We start from the raw sequence: 26,405 nt of genomic DNA, 5'->3' as shown, positions 1-26,405 counted from the left end.
TGACACAATAGACCAGATAGATTTAATTGATATTTATAGGACATTCCATCCAAAAACAGCAGATTACACTTTTTTCTCAAGTGCGCACGAAACATGCTCCAGGATAGATCACATCTTGGGTCACAAATCAAGCCTCGGTAAATTTAAGAAAATTGAAATCATATCAAGCATCTTTTCTGACCACAATGCTATGAGATTAGAAATCAATTACAGGGGGAAAAATGTAAAAAACACAAACACATGGAGGCTAAACAATATGTTACTAAATAACCAAGAGATCACTGAAGAAATCAAAGAGGAAATCAGAAAATACCTAGAGACAAATGACAATGAACACATGACGATCCAAAACCTACGGGATGCAGCAAAAGCACTCTTAAGAGGGAAGTTTATAGCTATACAAGCCTACCTCAAGAAACAAGAAAAATCTCAAATAAACAATCTAACCTTACACCTAAAGGAACTAGAAAAAGAAGAAAAAACAAAACCCAAAGTTAGCAGAAGGAAAGAAATAGTAAAGATCAGAGCAGAAATAAATGAAATAGAAACAAAGAAAACAATAGCAAAGATCAATAAAACTAAAAGCTGGTTCTTTGAGAAGATAAACAAAATTAACAAACCATTAGCCAGACTCATGAAGAAAAAGAGGGAGAGGACTCAAACCAATAAAATTAGAAATGAAAAAGGAGAAGTTAAAACAGACACTGCAGAAATACAAAGCATCCTAAGAGACCACTACAAGCAACTCTATGCCAATAAAATGGACAACCTGGAAGAAATGCACAAATTCTTAGAAAGGTATAACCTTCCAAGACTGAACCATGATGAAACAGAAAATATGAACAGACCAATCAGAAGTAATGAAATTGAAACTGTGATTAAAAATCTTCCAACAAACAAAAGTCCAGGACCAGATGGCTTCACAGGTGAATTCTATCAAACATTTAGAGAGGAGCTAACACCCATCCTTCTCAAACTCTTCCAAAATTTGCAGAGGAAGGAACACTACCAAACTCATTCTAGGAGGCCACCATCACCCTGATACCAAAACCAGACCAAGATACTACAAAAAAAGAAAATTACAGACCAATATCACTGATGAATATAGATGCAAAAATCCTCAACAATATACTAGCAAACAGAATCCAACAACACATTAAAAGGATCATACACCATGATCAAATGGGATTTATCCCAGGGATGCAAGGTTTCTTCAATATACGCAAATCAATCAATGTGATACATCATATTAACAAATTGAGGAAGAAAAACCATATGATCATCTTAATAGATGCAGAAAAAGCTTTTGACAAAATTCAACACCATTTATGATAAAAACTCTCCAGAAAGTGGGGATAGAGGGACCCTACCTCAACATAATAAAGGCCATATACGACAAACTCACAGCAAACATCATTCTCAATGGTGAAAAACTGAAAGCACTTCCTCTAAGAATAGGAACGAGACAAGGATGTCCTCTCTCGCCACTATTATTCAACATAGTTTTGGAAGTCCTAGTCACGACAATCAGAGAAGAAAAAGAAATAAAAGGAATCCAAATTGAAAAAAAAGAAGTAAAACTCACTCTTTGCACATGACATGATACTATACACAGAGAATCATAAAGATGCCACCAGAAAACAACTAGAGCTAATCAATGAATTTGGTAAAGTTGTAGGATACAGAATTAATGCACAGAAATCTCTTGCATTCCTATATACTAATGATGAAAAATCTGAAAGAGAAATTAAGGAAACACTCCCATTTACCACTGCAACAAAAAGAATAAAATACCTAGGAATAAACCTACCTAGGGAGACAAAAGACCTGTATGCAGAAAACTATAAGACACTGAAGAAAGAAATTAAAGGTGATACCAACAGATGGAGAGATATACCATGTTCTTGGATTGGAAGAATCAATATTGTGAAAATGACTATACTACCCAAAGCAATCTACAGGTCCAATGTAATCCCTATCAAATTACCAATGGCATTTTTTACAGAACTAGAACAAAAAAATCTTAAAATTTGTATGGAGACACAAAAGACCCCGAATAGCCAAAGCAGTCTTGAGGGGAAAAAAAGGGAGCTGGAGGAATCAGACTCCCTGACTTCAGAGTATACTACAGAGTAATCAAGACAGTATGGTACTGGCACAAAAACAGAAATATAGATCAATGGAACAAGATAGAAAGCCCAGAGATAAGCCCATGCACCCATGGTCAATTAATGTATGACAAAGGAGGCAAGCATATACAATGGAGAAAAGACAGTCTCTTCAATAAGTGGTGCTGGGAAAACTGGACAGCTACATGTAAAAGAATGAAATTAGGACACTCTCTAACACCATACACAAAAATAAACTCAAAATCCATTAGAGACCTACATGTAAGACCGGACACTATAAAACTCATAGAGGAAGAACACTCTTGACATAAATCACAGCAAGATCTTTTTTGATCCACCTCCTAGAGTAATGGAAATAAAAACAAAAATAAACAAATGGGACCTAACGAAACTTAAAAGCTTTTGCACAGCAAAGGAAACCATAAACAAGGCGAAAAGAGAACCCTCAGAATGGGAGAAAATATTTGCAAACGAATCAACGGACAAAGGATTAATCTCCAAGATATATAAGCAGCTCATGCAGCTCAATATTTAAAAAAACAAACACCCCAATCCAAAAATGGGCAGAAGACCTAAATAGACATTTCTCCAAAGAAGACATACAGATGGCCAAGAAGCACATGAAAAGCTGCTCAACATCACTAATTATTAGAGAAATGCAAATCAAAACTACAATGAGGTATCACCTCACACCAGTTAGAATGGGCATCATCAGAAAATCTACAAACAACAAATGCTGGAGAGGGTGTGGAGAAAAGGGAACCCTCTTGCACTGTTGGTGGGAATGTAAATTGATACAGCCACTATGGAGAACAGTATGGAGGTTCCTTCAAAACTAAAAATAGAATTACCATATGATCCAGCAATCCCACTACTGGGCATATACCCACAGAAAACCATAATTCAAAAAGACGCATGCACCTCAATGTTCATTGCAGCACTATTTACAATAGCCAGGTCATGGAAGCAACCTAAATGCCCATCGACAGATGAATGGATAAAGAAGATGTGGTACATATACACAATGGAATATTACTCAGCCATAAAAAGGAACAAAATTGAGTCATTTGTTGAGACATGGATGGATCTAGAGACTGTCATACAGAGTGAAGTAAGTCAGAAAGAGAAAAACAAATATCGTATATTAACGCATATATGTGGAACCTAGTAAATGGTACAGATGAACCAGTTTGCAGGGCAGAAATTGAGACAGAGATGTAAGAGAACAAACGTATGGACACCAAGGGGGGAAAGCGACGGGGTTGGGGTGGTTAAAAAAAAAAGAGTTCTTTTTTACACTTCAAAAATTTAAACATAGTCCAGAATAGGAAAATCTACAGAGACAGAGAGTAAATTAGTGGTTGCCAGAGGCTAGGGGAAGGGGAGAATGGTGAATGACTGCTAGTGGGTACAGAGTTTCTTTTTGGCATGATGAAAATGTTCTGGAATTAGACAGTGGTAATGATCTCAGAGCTCTGTGAATGTACTATAAACCACTAAATTGTACACTTTAAACATGTGAATTTTATATGTGAATTACATCTCAATAAACCCATTATTTAAAAAAAAGTTACATCAGAAGCATGCATATTAAAACATAAACCCAGAAAAAAAAAAAGAAAACATTGCATGACTCAAATCCTTTCGAATTTATCAAGATTTGTTTTTATGGCTCAGAATATGATCTCTCGGTATATGTTCTCTGAGCACTTGAAAGGAATGTATATTCTGCGATTGTTGGGTAGAGTGTTTCTAAAATATCAATTTGGTCAATTTAGGTTGATAGTATTCAAGTTTTCTATATCCTTACTAATTTTCTATTTGTTCCATCAATTACTGAGAGATGGGTGATGAAATCTCTCACAATAATTGCGGCTTCACCTAATTTTCCTTGTAGTTCTACTAGTTTTGACTTCATGTATTTTGAGGCTCTGTTGTTAGGTGCATAAACATTTAGGATCATTATGTTCTCTTGACTAATTGATGCCTTATCATAATAAATTGAGAGACTTTTTTATCCCTGTAATATTCTTTATTCTGAAATTAACAGTCACTCCAGCTTTCTTTAGATTAGTATTAGCATAGTATAACTTTTATCTTTAACTGATCTTTATCTTTATATACAAGAAAATACAATTTTAGCAAGCAACTTGTAATTGAGACTTCCTGTTATATGTTTGCATTTTAGTTGGGGTGTTTAAACCACTTACAATTAATGTGATTATTGAAATAGCTGGGTTTAAACGTACCATTTTGCTATTTGTTTTTTATTTGTCCATCTATTCTTTATTTCCTTTTCCACTTTCCTTTATTTTTTCAATATAAAGCATTTTAATGTATTTGACTATAGACACATAAAACTATTTAAATGATGAAAAATTTAACCACATAAAGAGTGTTCAAAACTTCTGCACCTTCTGAAAGACAAGGCATCCATGGTCTCTTGGGTAGGGGTAAGCAGGAGGACCAGACACCAGATCTTAGAAGCTCTGTCCTAGAACTGACATCTATTACTTTCTCCTCCAGCATATTCGTCAGGAGCTCTGTCTAAATGAGCACATGGACAGCTGGTGAGCAATCATTACAAAATGGGATGTTGTAGGTACCAAGTAAAAAGACAAAAGAAGTTGTTAGTTTAGCAGGCGAAACTGAGTCTGGAGCACAGGAGAGAGACCGAGGAGAAATCAGTTAAGAGGGGAGAGAAAGACAGTGTGACTGGGAGAGGGAGAGAATGTCCTTTGCCTAAGTCCAAAACCCAACTACCTCCTGAAATTTCATTTGGGAGACATGGCCTAACAGTAACAATCAGGATAAAAAAACAAAACCTAAGGATTTAAGAGATCATAGACACAATATGAAGCAACCAAGAATAATTTTAAATTAAGTTGTATGAACAGAATTACATTTTTAAGAAAAGGCAGATGGTAGGCACTTGGGTTACGCTTCCACGTCTAGGCTTTTGTAAATAATGGTGCAATGAGCACTGAGGTGCATGTATCTTTCTGAATTAGCATTTTCATCTACTTTGGATATATGCCCGGGAGTGGAACTGCTCATATGGTTGTTCTAGTTTTCGTTTTTTGAGGAATCTCCAAACTGTTTCCATGACAGATTAGAAGAGAATAGAACAATCATCTCCCTTTTCTTTTTTTCTTTTTTTTGAAGTATAGTTGATTTGCAATATTACATTAGTTTCAGGGGTACAACATCGTGATTCAATATTTTTACAGATTATACTCCATTTAAAGTTCTTATAAAATAATGCCTATATTTCTCTGTGCTGTACAATATATGCTTGTTGCTTCTTTTACCTGCTTTTAAATGGACTATTGGACAGTTTTTTATGATTCTACTCTATCCTCCTTTTGTAATTCTTTAATTCGTGTGTGTGTGTGTGTGTGTGCACGCATTTGCTTTAAGGTTTTTAGTAAATATCTTTAACTTATCACTGTACCTCCAAGAGATACTGTAACACGTCATATACAGTTAAAGAATCTTATATCCGCATGTTTCCATTTCCCCCTTGTTGGCCTTTGTACTATTGCTACCATGTATTTTCCATAAACCCCACAGCACATTATTGCATTTCTTTAAATAGTCAAATATCTTTTTAAAAATATTTTTAAAACAAGGAAAAAAAGCATTTTGTTGACCTTCATTTACGAATTTTTAGGACTACTTCGTTGTGTGCATCCAGATTTCCATCTGGTATTATTTTCCTTCAGTTGGAAGAAGATCCTTTAGCATTTCTTATAGTTCAATCTCCTGGTGACAGACTCTCTCTGCTTTTGTATGTCTGACAAGCCTTCATTTCTGAAAAACGGGAACAGAATCCTAGGTTGACTTTTTTTCCTTCAATACTTTAAAGATGATGCTCCACTGTCTCCTGGCATGCATGGATTCTGATGAGAAGGCTGTTGTTGTTTTCATCTTTATTCCTTTACTATGTAATGTGTCCTTTTTACTCCAGCTGTTTTTAATGTTTTACCTTTATTACCAGATGTAAGCAATTTGATTATGCTATGCCATGGTATAGCTTTCTTCATGTTTCTTTTCCTTGGGATCTGGTGAACTACTTGGATATGTAGGCTTATAGCTTTCATCACACTTGTAAAACTTCAATCATTATTTCTTCAAATAGGTCTTCCCTCCCCTGTCCCAGCTCCTCTCCTCAGGGCCTCCAATTACATGTATATTTGGCTACTGGAAGTTACCCCATAACCCCCTACTGCTCTATTTATTTTTCTCCCAGTCTTTTACCTCTTTGGGCTTTCTTTTAGATAGTTTCTGTTGCTATGTTTTCAAGTTTACTTATCTTTTCTTCTGCCCATCTGATCTACATGTTAACCCTAATCAGTGCATATACATCTCAGACATGGTATTTTTCATCTGCAGTTCAATCTGGACAATCTGGGTCTTTTCTTCTTTTTTTTTTTTTCATATCTTCCATCTGTCACATGCTCAATCTTTCCTCTACCTTCTTGAACATTTGCAATATAGTCATAATAACTGTTTTAATTGTCACTGCCTGCTAATTCTACCATCCACAGCATTTCTGGTTTGGTTTCAAATGATCGATTTCTCTCCTAATTATGATTTATATTTTCTTGTTTCTTTGCATGATTGGTAAGTTCTGATTTCATGCAGGACATTGTGGGTTTTACCTTGTTGAGTACTGGATATATTTGTACTCCTATAAACATCCTGAGCTTTGTTCTGGAACACAGTGAAATCACTTGGAAACATCCTTTTGAGTCTTACTTTGGAGCTTTGTTAGGTAACAGCAGAGTAGAAGTTAGCCCAGGGTTACTTTTGCCCTATTGCAGCAATACCTTTCTAGATACTCCACCCAATAACCTAGTAATTACAAGGTTTTCCATCCTGACTGGTGTAACTACAAACTGTTCCCAGCCCTGCATGAGCTCTGAGTATTTTGCCTTCTGCTACCGTCAGGCGGTTCTCTACCTGGCTTCCTTACACACACATGCTGATCGTATTCAACTGAAGATTCAGGCTCTGCAAATCTTTAGAGCTCTCTCTTTGTACAGCTCATTTCATTCCAGTACTCTGCCCTGTGAACTCTCCAGACTCCACTCCAGGATGCCAGCTGTGACTCATAAACTCATGGAATTCTCCAGCCTCTGCCTGGATTCCCCCACCCTGCTCTGTGGCCTACATGTTCTCTCCTGAAGTAAGATGGCACAATCATAGGGGCCACCTTGTTTGTTTCTGCTATCCCATCTTGTGCTATATGATGTCCAATATCTGAACATCATTGTTTCATGTATTTTGCACAGTTTTTCAGTGTTTCAATTAAAAGAAAAAGTTCAGTCCCTGTTACTCCACCTTGGCTGAAAGCAAAAGCCTCTAACATATCTATTATATTCTGAAAATTATTTCCTACTTTGTACTAAGTTTTTCTTTCACTTTATGTTTTCCCACCTTTGAACTTATTAACTTTGGAATCTAATGAACTTTTACAAAAGAGTTCAGGATCGCAGAATTCTGCAAAAACCCACGTAGTATTTCATTATTGGAAAGTTCAGTAGAAGGTAACCAGTAATTTTACTCATTCATTCAGGTCCCCATAAAAGGCATCCACAGAAAAATTAATTATGAGAAAAATAAGGCAACATAATAAATATAATGCTGGCAATTAGGATGCCACAAAGGAGTCTGAGATGTTAAAACACATGTTTCAATATAAAAATCAATAAAGTCTGGAAAATTATTAAAGTACCAATGGACAACAAAATAATTCTTTACCTCATAGTAAAGGCTCTAAAATAGGTATAATTTGTAATTTTTTATTCGATGCTGGATCTACATTTAAAGATTTTTAGGAAAGCACAAACACCTAAGGGAAAAAAAGAAACTGACTAATTCAATGACTAATCTGTACAGGCAAGAATACCAAAGACCTAACATTAATCAGAACACTGTGTCAACATTCTACCCTGATGAAGGGTTCTATCAGGTATTATAGTAAGACTTCAAAGTTAAGCTATATCAAGATGCTTTTTACTTTAATCATGAAATAATCTAAACATGAAAAAGTATAGAGAATAGAACAAAAGTTCATTTAACCCATCAACCAAATTTAACAAATGTTAACATATTGTCATAACTGCTTCAGAGCTTTACTATTTTTTTGTTAAATAAAACATTATGGATACAGTTGAAACCTTTTCTATGTCTTTCTGTAGTCCCATTAACCTCCCTTCCCAGAGGTAAGCGCTAACTATCCTTAAGTTAGCATACCTTCTTCGTCGTTATATTTTCATTCTGTTGTCATAGCCACAGAAGATGGAGTATTATTTTGTGTTTCAAATTTATAGAGTTAAATATTTAAACTAAAGAATCTACAGTATATTTTCTACTACAAACAAGAGACCATCACCTCAACACTGTATTGAAGGAATGGCCCCTTTGTGATAAGGTGATAATGTGCTACGAATTTGCTACTACAAAATTATCCTGTTCCTTTCTAGATAGGAGGGGCATCAAGGGAGTGCTTCTTTACAGAAGAATGCCAGATACTAAATGCAGAAGTAGTCACAGAGTTAGAAAAAAATCCCAATTTCTGCAACCACCAGTGATTCAGGTAAGGATCATCAATAGACACTAAAACTATTAGAAACAACACATGCATATCGTTTCAGTGTTTATCACTCCACACACTACTTATTAGTTAGAAAGATACCTTTACAACAGAGAAATCTGGTAGACAGCACCTTAACCAAATGACCTAAATACGAATCACCAGAGCTTCCAGGTCAGTGAACACACGGAGATACCAGGGAGAACGGCGCACTCCGAGAGGGCCTGGAAGCTCTGCGCCCTTTCCCCACGCTTTGTCCTATGCATATTGTCCACCTGGCCTTTCCTGAGTTTTATCCTTTTGTAATAAACTGGTGATCCAGTTTGTTAAATAAATAAAAAAATACCGCCAATAACGGGACAAAGCAATACCAAGTGCTTCCTGAGGAGATGCAACTAGGAGGAATCACCAACACCAGGGATCAGCAAACTATTTCTGTAAAGACCAGTAATAAATATTTTAGTTTTTTGTGAGCCATACAGTCTGTCACAACTGTGTAAGTGCCACTGAAACACAAAAGCAGTACATATAATATGTAGACAAATGGGTGTGGCTATGTTTCAATAAACTTTGTTTATAAAATCAGGTGGCAGGTCAGATCGACCCCACAGATCGTGGTTTGTAGATCTGCAAGCTACATGGTAATCCTGCCAAAAATGTTTAACCTGAATCTAATCATAAGAAAACAATCAGACAAATCCATGTTGTGGGGCATTCTATAAAACACAGACCTGGATTTTCCTTTAAAAAAATCAGTGCGATGACAGATAAATGAAGGTGGGGGCTGCTCCAGATGAAGGGGATTAAGAAGATGTGACTCGCCATGAAAAGACTCCGAAGAGCCTTAAATGCATGTTCCTAAGGGAAAGAAGCCAGTCTGAAAAGGCTACATACTGTATGATTCCAAGTACATGATATCCTGGAAAAAGCGAAACTAGACACAGTAAAAAAGATCAGTGGATGCCAGGGGCTTGAATGGGTGAAGCCTGGGGGATTTTTAGGGCAGTTAAACTATTCTGTATGATAATTCATTTGTCAAAACCCATAGAACTTAACAGCACAAAGAGTGAACCTTAATGTATGCAAAACAAAAAACAAAAAAACATTTAGGAGGGCAGGGGATCCCAGGAAGGAATGCAGAGCGTGACAAGAGAATACAGCTGTACCGCAAATAGATGAAATAATCTTACTGAAGAGGGTGAAAAAATGGTGCTGACCTAAATAACTTTGGCAATGAATAGATTTTTGTAAGATTAAGGCAAAAGGAACTGCACAAAAGCACTGTACTCTAGTTAATATCACGTTGTTTCCCACAGAGTACCAATTAACAACTCTGATACAGCTATATCTGTATACTGGAGTTAAACAAGTAAGTAAAGGGATGGCAGATGTTGGGAGCCAGGTTCCTCACTGTTGGATTGGGGATGTACAGATAAGCAAGGGGAGAAGGCCGGAATGATCCACGTGATAATGGATTAGAGTTGGAAACGTCAGTAAGAATTCATGTTTAACATAGATTCAGATGGTAAACATGAAAATATTTACACATATGTATAAGTATACAGGTTCATATATTTCTTTGCTCTGTCAGTTAAGAGAGCCTAGAAGAAATGAAAGCCCAGTAGTAAAGAACATACCTAGCACTCAGACCTTGGCTTCTAATACCATTCTCCAATAAAACAACCAGGGCTCCTAGAGAAATGGCTGATTCTAGGACTGGCTCAGGATATACAAAATTAGCCTGGAACATCTTAAAGTGCCAGAACTACACACAGATGGCATATGTCAAAGGGGCACAGAAGCCAACTGAAAGAGTTTCCAATGACCAGATCTAGAATAATTTGAGTTACAAAATAAAAAATCTCCCATGCAAAAGAATTCCAAATAAATTAACTCCCCACTCCTTAACTGTGTACTATGCATAGTGACTTCCTTCCAAAGTACATTATGAACAGGGAGACAACAGAGCGGCCTTACAGTGGGGAAACCTACATTGCTTCAGCCAAGCGATCAAGGTCAACATCAACAGCCATAAATCATGCAGAAAGTAGGTGCCCTTGATAGGATGTGATAAAAGTGACACTTTATCTTTGTGATTTTCTTCTCAAAAACCCATAACCCCAGTCTAATCATGAGAAAAGCACCAGGAACATTCCAACAGAGGGGCATGTTATGATAGGCCTGACCAGTACTCCCGCAAAACTGTCAAAGTCATCAAACTGGGAAAATCTGAGAAATTGTCACAGTTCACAGAGCCTAGGGAGACATGACAACTAAATGTAATGTGGTATCCTGGATGGGATCCTGGAGCAGAAAATGGACCTCAGTAAAAACTAAGGAAACCTGAATAAACTATGGACTGTAATTAATAATGCATCAATATTGGTTCATTAATTGCAACAAATGCAGCATACTAATGTAAGATGTTAATAATAGGGGGAACTGTGGAGGGGAGAATTAGATATAAACAAATATATAAAAATTAAAAAGATAAAGAAAACCTTTCTAACTATTCTAGTAGTCACCCAATAGAATAGACTGTTCTACAAAGTAACATATCACCAGGAGTAGCAGGGTATGAAGAATGAGTTCTGAATTGGAAGGTTGGATAAAATCTCCACAGCTTTCCTCTATTTAATAGATGAAATAATTTTACATTCAGAATCAAGATCTAAAGTATTACAAAGTATTAAAATGCTTCCAAATCAATGAATAATTAAAATGTCATGTTATCTAGATAATTGGTTTATTTATTCTGAATCTAGAAAATTCATCATCTATATAAGGTAATATATGGTACCTCTGTGTTCAGAATATCTGATTAACATCAGATATGTTAATAATAGATTTATTTGTTTTATTATATTTATATGCTTACATGTAAATATAATCTTATTTATTATTGATATATTTATACTTATTTGTGTTAGTTTATATTTACTATACTTATGTACTATATTTATACAGCTTTAGATTTTAATGGCATGGTGTAGTGGTACAATGATTCTCAATGCAGAATGGATCAAATTTAACCAAAGTTTCTTGGCTAAGGGAGAAATACAGACAATTATGGGAAGAGACAAGGTTAAGCTATGGATGGCAAAAAGTGACTATGATAAGAAAAAAACAGCTAGAAAGGCAAGAAGGCAACTAAAATAACCCCAAAAGGTCATTCACCACAATGAACATTTCTGTCTGTGTGCAAGATTCTCTATGCCACAATGTCAAACATCCTTCCAGCTATAAGTGTTCAAAACATTATAGCAAGGCCAACAGGCACATGCAAAGATGCTCAACATCACTAATTATTAGAGAAATGCAAATCAAAACTATAATGAGGTCAGACCAGTCAGACCAGAACTCAGACCAGTCAGAATGGCCATCACCAAAAAGTCTACAAATAAGGGCCTCCCTGGTGGTGCAGTGGTTGAGAGTCCGCCTGCCGATGCAGGGGACACGGGTTCGTGCCCCGGTCCAAGAAGATCCCACATGCCGCGAAGCGGCTGGGCCCATGAGCCATGGCCGCTGAGCCTGCACGTCCGGAGCCTGTGCTCCGCAACGGGAGAGGCCACAACAGTGAGAGGCCCGCGTACCGCAAAAAAAAAAAAAAGTCTACAAATAATAAATGCTGGAGAGGGTGTAGAGAAAAGGGAACCCTCCTACACTGTTGGTAGGAATGAAAATTGGTGCAGCCACTATGGAGAACAGTATGGAAGTCCCTTAAAGAACTAAAACTAGAGTTACCCTATGATCCAGCATTCCCACTCCGGGGAATATATCTGAAAAAGATGCAAACGCTTAATTTGAAAAGATACATGCATCCCAATGTTCAGTGCAGCACTATTTACAATATTGAAGACATGGAAACAACCTAAATGTCCATTGACAGATGAATGGATAAAGAAGATGTGGTATACATATATAATGGAATACATACACATATATATACTCAGCCATAAAAAAGAGTGAAATAATGCCATTTGCAGCAACATGGATGGACCTAGAGATTATCATACTAAGTGAAGGAAGTCAGATAAAGACAAATATCATATGATATCACTTATTTGTGGAATCTAAAGTAATGATACAAATGAACTTATTTACAAAACAGAAATAGACTCACAGACATAGAAAACAAACTTATGGTTACCAAAGGGTAAGGGGTGGGAAGGATAAACTGGTAATCTGGGATTAACAGATACACACTACTATATATAAAATATGTAAACAAGGACCTACTGTATAGCACAGGGAACTATATTCAATATCTTGTAATAACTTATAATGGAAAAGAACCTGAAAAAGAATATGTATATATATATATAACTGAATCACTTTCCTGTACACCTGAAACACTGTAAATCAACTATATTTCAATTTTAAAAAACACTAGAGCAAGATGAACTAAATTCAAAGACTCTTTTGACACTGAGTGAATCCATTTACTTCAGGGATCCTCTTAAGCAAGCAAGGCAGTAGACAAAAATAAAGAGGCAACTTAGTGTAGTGTTTAGGAGTGCATGATGTACAGCTGAACAGCCTGGGTTGGGCTGCAGCTTTGCCTTGTATTAGCCATGTAATCTCAGGCAAGTTTCTTAACTTCTCTCTCTGTTCCTTAGTTTCTTCATCTGTAAAATGGAGATAATAACAGTTCCTAATTGAGAAGGATGCTGTGAGGATGAAATGAGATAACCTACTTAGAGTTCTTAGCACAGTATCTGATACATAGTAATGCTTGCTATTATTATTATTAGTTCAGAAATTTCTCAGTAATAAGCTATTTGGTCTTTGTTACATACACAATTCATAAAGGGTAAATTCACCAGCTTTGCAGAGTTCCACAGTACCTCAAATCAGATGACAAAGATAGGCAGAGAGCACACAAGTCAAAAAGGTCTGAACCCCAAAGTTTACCTTTTAATCAGTGGAACACATTTCCCACATGCACAATAGAAACAAGTAGTGGATATACAGGTGAAAGATGTGAGAAGGCTGGGCTGAGCATCTAGCTGTGATCCACACCACTGCTCTAATGGGGAGCATGCTATGGTACTTGGGAAGGAAAGAACACAGTGACCCCAGGGAGGATACATCTTCCCCTGGCACTGGAGCAGCTTGAAGATTACACCTTATTCTCAAGGACTTCAGAGAACCTATTCTGCACTGTAGCAAGAACACCACAGCACTCACTGTATTAACAGTAAGAAACACTGTAACCCATAACACACACAAAGATTTTAAAATAAAACATGTAGGGATTTGTTTTTATTCCAGAACCTGAATATGCTTTTGGCGATATCTTTTCAAAAGCAGGACCCTCTTTAATTGGCAATATCTCAGTACCAACTCTCAATCTCTCCGTAACAAGTAGACTGACTAGTCCGTTTTCCCTATGGGTTTATATACCTCACTTTCTACTTAAGCAAGTAATACTGAGCAGTGAAACCACTCAAAATTAGACCCCCCAAAAAAAAAAAAGTAAGGGAGAAGAGTTTAGAAATTTTACAAAGTCAATCAGGAAATAAAATGTCAAGAATTAACTACATTTTTTAAAGTTAGTATGCACACTTACATTGCACACACTAAACCAAGATCTTGGTCTCCCAATAACATTCTCCAGTAATAGAATCAGAGCTCCTCTGAGAAATGGTTGATCCCAGGGCTGGGGCAGAGAAAGAACAGGACATGTCTGGAACATCTTAGACCAAAAAGTAAGGAAGTGCTCAAAGAAGGACTGGGGACATGTTAAAAGGACATGGACCCAGACTGAAGGGGCTACCACCAGCCAAAATGGGGATGATTAGAGCATCAAAATAAAATAATAATAGTAAAGAATTATAATCCTTTGAATAAAGTAAGAATCCTTGAGTCCACAGTGATATAAACAAAAGATTAAATAAATGGGGAGGGGGGTGAGAATGGGGTGGGTAGGGTAAAAAGCTCTTCCTTACTGTAGAAAAACAACTCATGTATCTAAAAGGAATGATGGAATAAGAAAAATCACCATTTGCCAATCATCATCATAATAACGGATTCAGGCAAGAATCATCAAAGAATGCTGAACTAGTGGATGAAAGTTTGAGAAGCAACAGGACATTCACATAGTCTTAGAATATACCCCTACAAGTTAATTTTCAATTACAATAAAAATTTACAGTGGAGAAACCTGGCAGATATCACCTTAACCAACTGATTAAAGTCACCATTGCCACTAATGGGGGCAGTCGACAGCATGTGCATCCTGGTGTAAATGCACTGAGAAGTCAGCATTGTTCCAATGATTTCTCTGCCAAAAGCGTAACCTAAATCTAATAATGAGAAAACACTGGAAAAACCCACCTGAGGGAGGCATTCTACAAAATAACTGGACTGTACTATTCAAAATTGCCAATGTGATGAAATACAATAAAAGAGTCCAGGATAAAGAAATTAACTCAGATTAAAGGAATTAATTAATTAATTAATCTCAATAAGGTCTGTAAATTAGATAACAGCATTGTTTCAACGTTAAGTTCCTGATTTTCATCACTGTACTATGTTTATGTAAGTGAATTCCTTGTTTTTAGAAAATACACACTGAAATATTTAGAGGTAAAAGGGAATCATGTCTGCAACATACTTCTAAAAGGTTCAGAGAAAAAAATGAAGTGGGAGAGTAAGAGAGGAAGGGGGGAGGTGGAGGAGAGAGAAAAACAAATGTAACAAAATTTTGACATTTGGGGAATCTGTGAAGAGCATCCAGGAGTTTCTGCAACTTTTCTGTGTCTGAAATTATGCCAGTTTAAAAAAATTAAGTTGGATATAAAGTACTACATCTGTCAAAACTCATAGAACAGTACACTAAGATCTGTACATTATACCATAAGATAATAATAAAAGCTTATTCTAGATGTTTCATCAAATGTTGATGAGTGGAACACTTCAGTAATTGAAAACAGAGGTTAGAAACCCACCAAGGACCAATCAAAATGAAGACTAAATTCAAGCCTGCTGTATGTTAAGCTTGAAATGATACAGGAGCACCAGTGAGGCTGGCTGTCACTTCTGTGCCCACAACGCCCAGCAGCTCCCGTGATTTCCTGGCTGTACAGAGGCCTGCCACCTTCCTGTCACACTCTCCAGAAGGCCCTCTTGTGCTCAGCCGGGTAACACTACATTCTCTTACTAATCAGTCTCCAAATACATAAATCCGTTTGTTACAAGCAAACACAGACCTTAAATTTTTTTTTAATTAAAAACAAAAAAAAAAGGGAGAAGCCAAACATGATACTGACAATCTCTGATGAGGGCAAACATGTTGCCAAATAAGCCCCAGGGAAACACTGCTACTGATGCCAAAGCCCAGAGCAGGAACCAGCCTCACACCTGGCTTAGAACACAGGTTAATATCTTTCCAAGTGTTTTTTAAAGATTACTATCACTCTAATAGTCAACAATTTTCTTCAAAACACTAATAAAACAAAGTGGCCGAGATGTCTCATACCTTGCTTTAGAAATACTATAAATTCCTTTACAGTTTGGTCCAAATGAACTCCGTAATACACTACAGGTCTGAAATTGCGATGCTCAAATGAACGAATGAGGCGAACCGTAACGGTCACATCTTCGGAAGCCATGTGAAGAAATTCCTGTGGCAAGGGACAATAACATCAACTCATAATTATCTACAAGCCTGTACTTCCTCCATCAGCTCTTGGGCACCCAGCCCATCTCTCCCACACTGCACAGTTAACAACACAGTCCCCACACCCAGGCCAGATTCCGGGGCAACCAAAGGGTCCCAAGGTCGCTCCCACCTACCCACTGCGATCCTGGACAGCTTCATCACAGCCACTGATGTTCTGACTGGTAGAAAACTGACAGGGCACAGAAGATGAACACAACTGACTCAAGGGTGTGGGTGTGCATGAATGGGGAGAAGTGGGTTGCACTAAACATGTGACCGCTCTGGTTTGGTACGCCAGCGATCTCCTCATTTGACCCTGAGATGAAGTACACTTATATTAGCATCAACTATCAGGCTGCATTTTGTTTTGTTTTGTTCTTTTTGTTTTGGCTGTGTTGGGTCTTCGTTGCTGCCTGCAGGCTTTCTCTAGCTACGGTGAGCGGGAGCTACTCTTTGCTGCAGTGTGCAGGCTTCTCACTGCGGTGGCTTCTCTTGTTGCGTAGCACAGGCTCTAGGCACACGGGCTTCAGTAGTTGTGGCATGCGGGCTCAGTACTTGTGGCTCGCAGGCTCTAGAGCACAGGCTCAGTAGTTGTGGCGCATGGGCTTAGTTGCTCTGCGGCACGTGGCATCTTCCTGGACTGGGGCTCTAACCCATGTCTCCTGAATTGGCAGGTGGATTCTTAACCACTGTGCCACCACGGAAGCCCCAGGCTGCATTTTAATTCCACAAATGTTGCCAGATTTCAGGAAGGATTTAATCATGTGCCACGGTATCATCCACCTTCCACCCTATTATTTGAATATGTTTATTTCATCCTAAAACTATGAATTGGGTTGGCCAAAAGTTTCTTTCCGTTTCTTCTGTAAGACGGCTCTAGTAGCACTTGGTTGTCTTTAACTTCATTCAGAACAATTTTGTTAGACTGTATTGTGACGGCTGTCATATCAGAGTGCATTTTTAGAAAGACTTATCAAAATTGGTGAATGTTGGGGGGCTTCCCTGGTGATTCCCAGGGAATCTGCCTGCCAGTGCAGGGTACACGGGTTCGAGCCCTGGTCTGGGAGGATCCCACATGCCATGAAGCAACTAGGCCCATGAGCCACAACTACTGAGCCTGTGCGTCTGGAGCCTGTGCTCCACTAGAGAGGCCGCGATAGTGAGAGGCCCGCGCACCGCGATGAAGAGTGGCCCCCGCTTGCCACAACTAGAGAAAGCCCTTGTACAGAAACAAAGACCCAACACAGGAAAATAAATAAATAATTTTTTTAATTGGTGAATATTTGTGTAGCCATTTTAATATTGAAGATGGAAGAAAGAAAGCAACATTTTTGGCATATTATGCTTTATTATTTCAAGAAAGGTACAAATGAAACCAAAATGCAAAAAAAGATTTGTGCAGTGTATGGACAAGGTGCTGTGACTGATTGAACCTGTCAAAAGTGGTTTGCAAAGTTTTGTGCTGGAGATTTCTCGCTGGATGATGCTCCATAATCGGGTAGACTAGTTGAAGTTGATAGCAATCAAACCAAGACATTAATTGAGAAGAATCAACATTATACCACGCAGGAGATAGCCAACATACTCAAAATATCCAAATCAAGCGCTGAAAATCATTTGCACCAGCTTGGTTATGTTTACTGCTTTGATGTTTGGGTTCCACATAAGTTAAGTAAAAAAAACCTTCTTGACCATATTCCCGCATGTGATTCTCTACTTAAACATAATGAAAACGTTCCATTTTTAAAACAAATTGTGACAGGTGGTGAAAAAATGGATACTGTACAATAATGTGGAACGGAAGAGATCGTAGGGCAGGCAAAATGAACCACCACTGACCACACCAAAGGCTGGTCTTCATCCAAAGAAGGTGATGTGTATATGGTGGGATTGGAAGGGAGTCCTCTATTATGAGCTCTTCTGGAAAACCAAACGCTTAATTCCAACAAGTACTGATCCCAATTAGACCAACTGAAAGCAGCACTCGACGAAAAGCGTCCAGAATTACTCAACAGAAAACACATAATCTGCCATCAGGATAACACAAGACCACGTGTTTCTTTGATGACCAGGCAAAAACTGTTACAGATTTAATTCTACCATCAAACGAGGAGGTATTCTACTCATTTAAGGATGAGGAAAGACTCAAGAGAGATTGCACTAACTGCCCAAGGTCATATAGCTGATAAAAAATGAAGCCAGGATTCAAGCAACAATTTAATTCCAAATCCCATGCTCTCTCTAATGCACTGTTCGAAAAAGCATCCCAAACTATTGCCTCCAAAAATCTGCAAAGTTGCCAATGTTTTAAAAATAAAATTATGGTATATTTCTAACTAGTGGCAACTACTTCATGCTTTCAACTTCACATACAACTTACAGCCATAATATGCAAGTACTAAAACAAATACCTGTAATGAGGGGAAAGCAGGGAGCAGGGGGCAGGGGGGTGGATGGTGGTGGTGGGATGAACTGGGAGACTGGGATTGACATATATACACTAATATGTATAAAATAGATAACTAATAAGAACCTGCTATATTAAAAGTAAAATTCCAAAAGAAAATAAACCTGTAATACTAATAACATAAGAAAAGATGTCCAACCTCACCAGTAATCAGTGAAATTCAAAATAACAATGAGATATACTACTCATCAAACTGACAAATGAAAAAGTCTGACAATACCTAGTGTTGACAAGGGTGCAGAACCAGTTAAGGCTGGCATCCAAACAGGTTCTACTTTTGGAGACAATTGGGCAATATTTAGTAAAGCTGAAGATTCACATACCTTTCAACCCAGCAATTTCATTCATAGGTAGGTGTCCTGGGGACTCTCTCACACATGGCACAAAGAGAACTGTAAAAGAACATTACCATCATTTGTGAATCGCGAAAACTGGAAACGGCTAAATGTCATCAGCAGGAGGATAGATAATTATGACATTTTCATACAATGAAATTAGTTCAAGCAGTGAAAATGAATGAACCTGAACTACGCACATCAACATGAAAGATGAAATCTCAGAAACAGTAAGGTGAGTGGAAAACAAGCCGCAAAAGCATCAGAATACACTACCATTTACATGAAGTTCAAAAGCATAGCTTTTATTATGTTTAAAAGGAGATGATTGTTCTTTCTGAGGCAGAGAAAGGATTATGCAATTAGGGAGAAGTAAAACTGGTGTTTCAATTATACTGGTTGCATTTTATATCTTAAGTAGGATGTTAGGTATAGGGATAGTATAAATTACTGTTCTTTAAGCCTTTTAGTGTGTCCGAAATACTTCATAATATACACAAATAAGCCATACTAATTTGGCCTAGAAAGTCTCTCTGAATCATAGAATGCTTACACAAATATTTTACTAAGTTTGAGAGAATATACAGCATATTATGCGTGAAAAGCAAAGGTTCAGCTGTTTTAATGCATAAAATAATTTGCAATTATAATTAGTATACTGTTTATAATTAAACAAGTGTTTTTTAAGGAACTAAAAATAATATTTTCCCTCTAAATTAAATCTTTTGATAATTCCATTATTAAATTAAATCTTTTGATAATTCCATTATTAGCTACTACACTATTTGTTATTTTTTGTTGTTGTTTTATCTAATTCCTTTATTTTTGAGTATTGTGCAGCAAATTCCAGATTTCATATAATTTCACCCTTTAACACTTCAGTATGTGTCTCTAACACTGAACACTTAAAAAAAAATGTCATTATCATGCCTAATAAAACTAATAGCAAATACTCAGTTTCATCTAATACTTAGTCCATGTTTGATTTTCTCTGTCTCCAAAATGTCTTTTTACAGTTAGCTTGTTTGATTTAGAATCCGAAGTCTACATACTTTATTTCACTTATATATACAAAATTTTTTAAATTAGGAACATACGGTACAAGCTCTTTATAATCTACCTTTTAAATTAACTTCTTATGCACATTTTCCCATGTATTAAATATTTTTCTTCAATGATTTTAAGGTCTGTACAACATTCCATACTTCTTACCTCCAACATCTTATTATTGGACATTTAGCTTATTTTCAAATATACACACATGAGAAATGACTCATGAGAAGTAGAAAACCTGGGCTCAAGATGAATAAGCATATTTGTTAGATTTTTTGATACTGCCAAATTGTTCTGCAGAGGGGTACATCAGTTTTCCCATGAACAGTGTATTCCTTGCAAACACTAGGTATTATAATAGAAAAATTATTATTACTTTTATCCACATCAATAGGTAAAATAATATCTTTTTATTTATTTGCATTCTTTACTGTGGTTAAACATGACCAAAAAACAACAAACCAAAAATCCCTTACAAACCAACAATGAAAATGTAAAACATATCAGAAAAGTGGACAAAGATATGAACACAAAAATTTCCAAAAAAATACATTATTTTTTATTAAATCTGGTTTTACAGTGCTTCCCAAAAATTCTGACCCTAGAATCTACCAAATAATGGCAGTTCAGCGAGACATTTACAATTTAAAATACACTGAGGTACTTAATAAAGAATCTCTCTCAAGAGATATTATAAAAGATTCCATATTTTAGAAGCAGTGTTAACAGGGTTTGTGAAAATTATGACCAACTTCTTCCTCCTCTCACCAAGCCCCCAAAACAACAAAGAAGCCCTCCAAAGCACACCACTCACATACATCCAAACATGCTGGGAAGCCCTATAATGCAGTCCAAGTTCCCAAAGAGTTTAGAGCTGGGCAGATCTAACTTAAGACTACCTCTTAGCCCCAACACATAGCTGGATCTCAAACAGCTGGATCTCAATAAATAGTAGCTGCTTTTATCAACAGTCTACTTGGGATTAAATAGGTTTGGGCATAAAGACAGCTCATGTACGCAGCAGATAAAGATACAAGATTCCCAGGTACAATGAAATAAATGATATAAATGGTCTAACCAAGGGGGCTGGGCAAGCTAGCACATGCATACCTTGTGAAACTTTTCTAATTGTAGGTTTGTTTTTTTCACTTAATAAAAAGCTGCCCATATATTGTACTTAAATAGTTGAAGTTTTCAATTTAAAACTCCAAATTTGCATTAATATCTAATTTTGGTCAACAACATATGGTCATCTTCATCAGAAATGTGTTGTAATTTATCCTCAGTAACTAAACCATATTGGCTACTATCAGAATGAAGCCATTATTTAATTTGCCTCAAGGACTGTTGGAAATACAGCTTGTTAGTTCAGGCAGCCAGACATACTGTAGAGACAGCTTGGAAAGCCAGTATTACAAACTGTAAATGTGACACTTTCCCAGAAGGCTTGACCTACTTTAAAAAAATGAATCTGATCAAGTTTAAAACGCATTCCTCACATGAAGGGACAGAGAAACCAAAAGCAATAATTTAGGGGTAAATTAACAAGAAATATTCAAGGACATGAAATAAATGAAATGATAGACCATGTTCCTAATGGTGAAAGCTCAAAGTTGTAAAGAAATCAATTCTCCCTAAATTAAAATATAAATTAAATAAAATCCCAATCAAAATATAAAATGGTGGTCTGGTTTTATCACAAATACTTCTAACCTGGATGAAAATGCTTGTGAGCTTAGCAAAGTCATACAAGAAAAAAAAGAGATCGGCAGCACCAATTATTAAAAACACGCTACAAAGTAACAACAGTCAGATATATAATAGTAATATACGAATAGGCTAGTATGATGTCCATATATTTACAAAATGCAGTAACAGAAATGTTAAAGGACAATCTATAGTAATTTAAGCTGTGACACTGAAGACTGACAAATCAGCAGAACACAACAGAAAACTCAGAAATAGACTCAAGATTTGAGAATTTAGAATAAAAATGGCATTTCACATTTGTGGGGAAAAGATAGTTTATTTAATCAATGGCATTGGGAAAACTGGTCAGACATTTTTTTATTTTTTTTAATACATCTTTACTGGAGTATAATTGCTTTACTGGAGTATAAGTGCTAGTTTCTGTTGTACAACAAAGTGAATCAGCCATATGTATACATATATCCCCACATCCCCTCCCTCTGGAGCCTCCCTCCCACCCTCCCTATCCCACCCCTCTAGGCCGTCGCAAAGCACCGAGCTGATCTCCCTGTGCTGTGCAGCTGCTCCCCACTCGCTATCTATTTTACATTTGGTACTGTGTATATGTCATTGCTACTCGCACTTCACCCCAGCTTCCCTCCCCACCCGTGTCCTCAAGTTCATGTCCTCTATGTCTGCGTCTTTATTCCTGCCCTGCCCCTAGGTTCATCAGTACCTTTTCTTTTAGATTCCATATATGTGTGTTAGCATACGGTGTTTTTCTGTTTCTGACTTACTTCCCTCTGTATGACAGACTCTAGGTCCATCCACCTCACTACAAATAACTCAATTTCGTTTCTTTTTATGGATGAGTCATATTCCATTGTACATATGTGTCACGTCTCTATCCATTCACCTGTCGATGGACACTTAGGTTGCTTCCATGGCTACTGTAAATAGTGCTGCAATGAACACTGTAGGACATGTCTCTTTCTGAATGATGGTTTTGTCAGAGGATATGCCCAGTAGTGGGATTGCTGGATCATATGGTAGCTCTATTTTTAGTTTTTTAAGGCACCTCCATACTGTTCTCCATAGCGGCTGTTATCAGTTTACATTCCCATCAACAGTGGAGGAGGGTTCCCTTTTCACCACACCCTCTCCAGCATTTATTGTTTCTAGACCTTTTGATAATGGCCACTCTGACTGGTGTGAGGTGATACCTCATTGCAGTTTTGATTTGCATTTCTCTAATAATTAGTGATGTTCAGCACCTTTTCATGTGCCTCTTGACCATCTGTATGTCTTCTTTGGTGAAATGTCTGTTTAGGTCTTCTGCCCATTTTCCAACTGGGTTGTTTGTTTTTTGGATAATGAGCTCCATTAGTTGTTTGTATATTTTGGACATTAATCCTTTTGTCTGTTGTTTCATTTGCAAATATTTTCTCCCATTCTGCGAGTTATCTTTTCATCTTGTTTATGGTTTCCTTTGCTGCGCAAAAGCTTTTAAGTTTTATTAGGTCCCATTTGTTTATTTTTGTTTTTATTTTCATTACTCCAGGAGGTGGGTCAAAAAAGATCTTGCTCTGGTTTATGTCTAAGCATGTTTTTCCAACGTTTTCCTCTAAGAGTTTTATAGTGTCCAGTCTTACATTTAGGTCTTTAATCTATTTGGAGTTTATTTTCGTATACGGTTTAGGTAGTGTTCTAATTTCATTCTTTTACATGTAGCTGTCCAGTTTTCCCAGCACCAAATATTGCAGAGGCTGTCTTTTCTCCATTGTATGTTCTTTTTTTTTTTTTTTTTTTTTTCCATTGTATGTTCTTGCCTCCTTTGTTGTAAATTAGGTGACCATATGTGCATGGGTTTATCTCTGGGCTTTCTATCCTGCACCACTGACCTATATTTCTGTTTCTGCGCCAGTACCATACTGTCTTGACTACTGTAGTTTGTAGTATAGTTTGAAGTTGGGGAGCCTGATTCCTCCAGCTCCATTTTTCTTTCTCAAGATTGCTTTGGCTATTTGGGGTCTTTTCTGTTTCCATACGAATTGTAAAATATTTTGTTCTAATTCTGTGAAGAATGTCATTGGTAGTTTGATAGGGATTGCACTGAATCTGTAGATTGCGTTGGGTAGTATAGTCATTTTCACAATATTGATTCTTCCAATCCAAGAACATGGTATATTTGTCCATCTGTTTATGTCTTCTTTGACTTCTTTCATCAGTGTTTTATAGTTTTCTGAGTACAAGTCTTTCACCTCCTTAGGTAGATTTATTCCTAGGTATTTTATTCTTTTTGCTGCAATGGTAAATAGAATTGTTTCCTTAATTTCTCTGATTTTTCATTGTTAGTGTATAGGAATGCCAGAGATTTCTGTGCATTAATTTTGTACCCTGCAACATTACCAAATTCATTGATTAGTTCTAGTAGTTTTCTGGTGGCATCTTTAGGATTTTCTATGTATAGTATCATGTCATCTGCAAACAGTGACAGTTTTACTTTTTCTTTTCCAATCTGTATTCAACTGGTCAGACATTTGGAAACAGGTAATGCTGGATTCTTACTTCATACCTTATACAAAATAAACCATATGTGGAACAAATATTTAAACTAAACTGTAAAATCACAGGAAGGCATCAAAAAATGGGTATAAAATTTTATACGCTTAAGGAAAGACCTTGCTAAACAAATAAAAATCAGCAACCATCACGGAAAAGGATGACAGATAAAACAACCAAAAAACGTAAAAAGAATCAGTATCTTAATAGAAACATGGGTAAAGGTAATTAATAGGCAATTGGCTGAACTGTTAAGAAGTCAATAACATGAAAAGATGATCAACTTTACTAGTAATTAAAGAACTGAAAATAGAAATACTAAGATATCAAGTTGCCATCAGATTGGTAAAATATTTTTAAATTAAAAACTGGCCACACCGGTGTTGGCAAGGGTATAGAAAAATAAATATTTTATATACTCTTGCTAAGAACATAAAATGATACAGCCTTTCTGGAGAGGAGTGGGGTAATCTATATCAAAATTATAAATTTGCCTACCCTTTGACGTGGCAATTTCTCTTCTACTAATTTACCTGGAAGATAATCACATCAAATATTTTAAAAATCCATGTGTTTATAATGATATGGTTTAAAAAGCCAATTAGTCACTCTGGAAGCTAAAAGGGCACTTATTTGTTTTTCTGAAAACTGGCTTACCAAGGTAGGGAGGTGGGCATTGAAAATAAGAAAAATAATCAAATTCTTACACAGACTGTATTTCAAGGTTACCAAATGGCTGATGAAAAAGTTCTTCTTTATAGAAGAATTACAGCTAAAAAGCACTGAAGGAATGATAGAATTTAAAAATCATGATTTACATATTTATCAAAATGGCTAAAATAAAGCAGTAATAACATCAAATGTTGGTGAGGGTGCAGAGAAACTAGATCTTTCATTCATTGCTGATGGGAATGCAAAACTGTATAGCCACTCTGGAAAAGAATGGCAGTTTCTCACACAACTAAACATGTGCTTATCATAGACCTAGCAAATACACTCTTGAGTATTTATGCCAGAGAAATGAAAGCTTATGTTCACACAAAAACCTATACACGAACGCTCATAGCATATTCACGTGTAATACCCCAAAACTGGAAACCCAAATGTCCTTCAACATGTGAATGGTTAAACCAACTGTGGTATATTCGTATCATGAAACACTGAGTCATAAAAAGGAATAAACTGTTATACACATAACAATGTTGATGGATCTTAAGGGAATTTAAACTGAAAAAAAAAAAACCAATCTCAGAACATTACATACTGCGTAGTTCCATTTATATGTCACTCTTGTAATGACAAAATTATAGAAATGGAGAACAGTGTTCCGGAGGTCAGCGGGGAGGGAAGGAGGTGGCTGTGGATATAAGAGGGTAGCATGAGAGATCCTTGAGATGGAACGGATTCTTGACCATGGTGTTAGCCACATTTATCTACACATGTGATAAAATCGCATAAAACTAAATGCACATGCACGTGCACACAGGCATACATAAGAAGATGTAAAACCAGTGAAATCTAAACCTGGTCCATGGACTGTATCAACATCAATTCCCTGGATGTGATACCAGACTACACTGAAGCAGGATGTTACCCTTGGGGAAAACTGGATGAGGGGCATCACTCTGTATTATTTCTTACAACTGCATGTGAATCTATAATTACCTCAAAAGTTGCTAAAAGCCATCGTTTTGAAAACCCTAATGAAATAATGAATGCAGGCAATGATCATAAAGGGGTGTCAAAACCATTAGGTAAAAGATTGATGGGAAACTTTAGAATGAATACTGCAGGGGCTGCCAACACTTGAACTTAGTAATCAAACTTAACAAATGAATCAAGCCTCCGGATCTAACTCCTGGTTTAGGGGCTATGAGGGTGTCTGGAAGAACAAGTTAAATAA

General features: G+C 36.8%; 1 protein-coding gene across 1 annotated transcript in view; it reads right to left on the bottom strand.

Moving 5' to 3' along the window:
* Window positions 1-26,405, bottom strand: part of C8H2orf76 (chromosome 8 C2orf76 homolog) — an 89,833-nt gene that overhangs the window by 39,050 nt on the left and 24,378 nt on the right. Inside the window, exons 2-3 of the mRNA XM_060106682.1 lie at window positions 19,187-19,255; window positions 16,214-16,358 (exon numbers count right to left, since the gene is read on the bottom strand). Of these exons, the coding sequence (XP_059962665.1) occupies window positions 16,214-16,346 (133 nt within the window). The 5' untranslated portion in view covers window positions 16,347-16,358; window positions 19,187-19,255. The remainder of the gene's footprint in view (window positions 1-16,213; window positions 16,359-19,186; window positions 19,256-26,405) is intronic.

The sequence above is a fragment of the Mesoplodon densirostris genome, chromosome 8, assembly GCF_025265405.1.
Source record: "Mesoplodon densirostris isolate mMesDen1 chromosome 8, mMesDen1 primary haplotype, whole genome shotgun sequence".
Classification (NCBI taxonomy): Eukaryota; Metazoa; Chordata; class Mammalia; order Artiodactyla; family Ziphiidae; genus Mesoplodon; species Mesoplodon densirostris.
The sequence above is the reverse complement of the archived record's forward strand: the minus strand, read 5'-3'. Positions and strand labels throughout refer to the sequence as shown.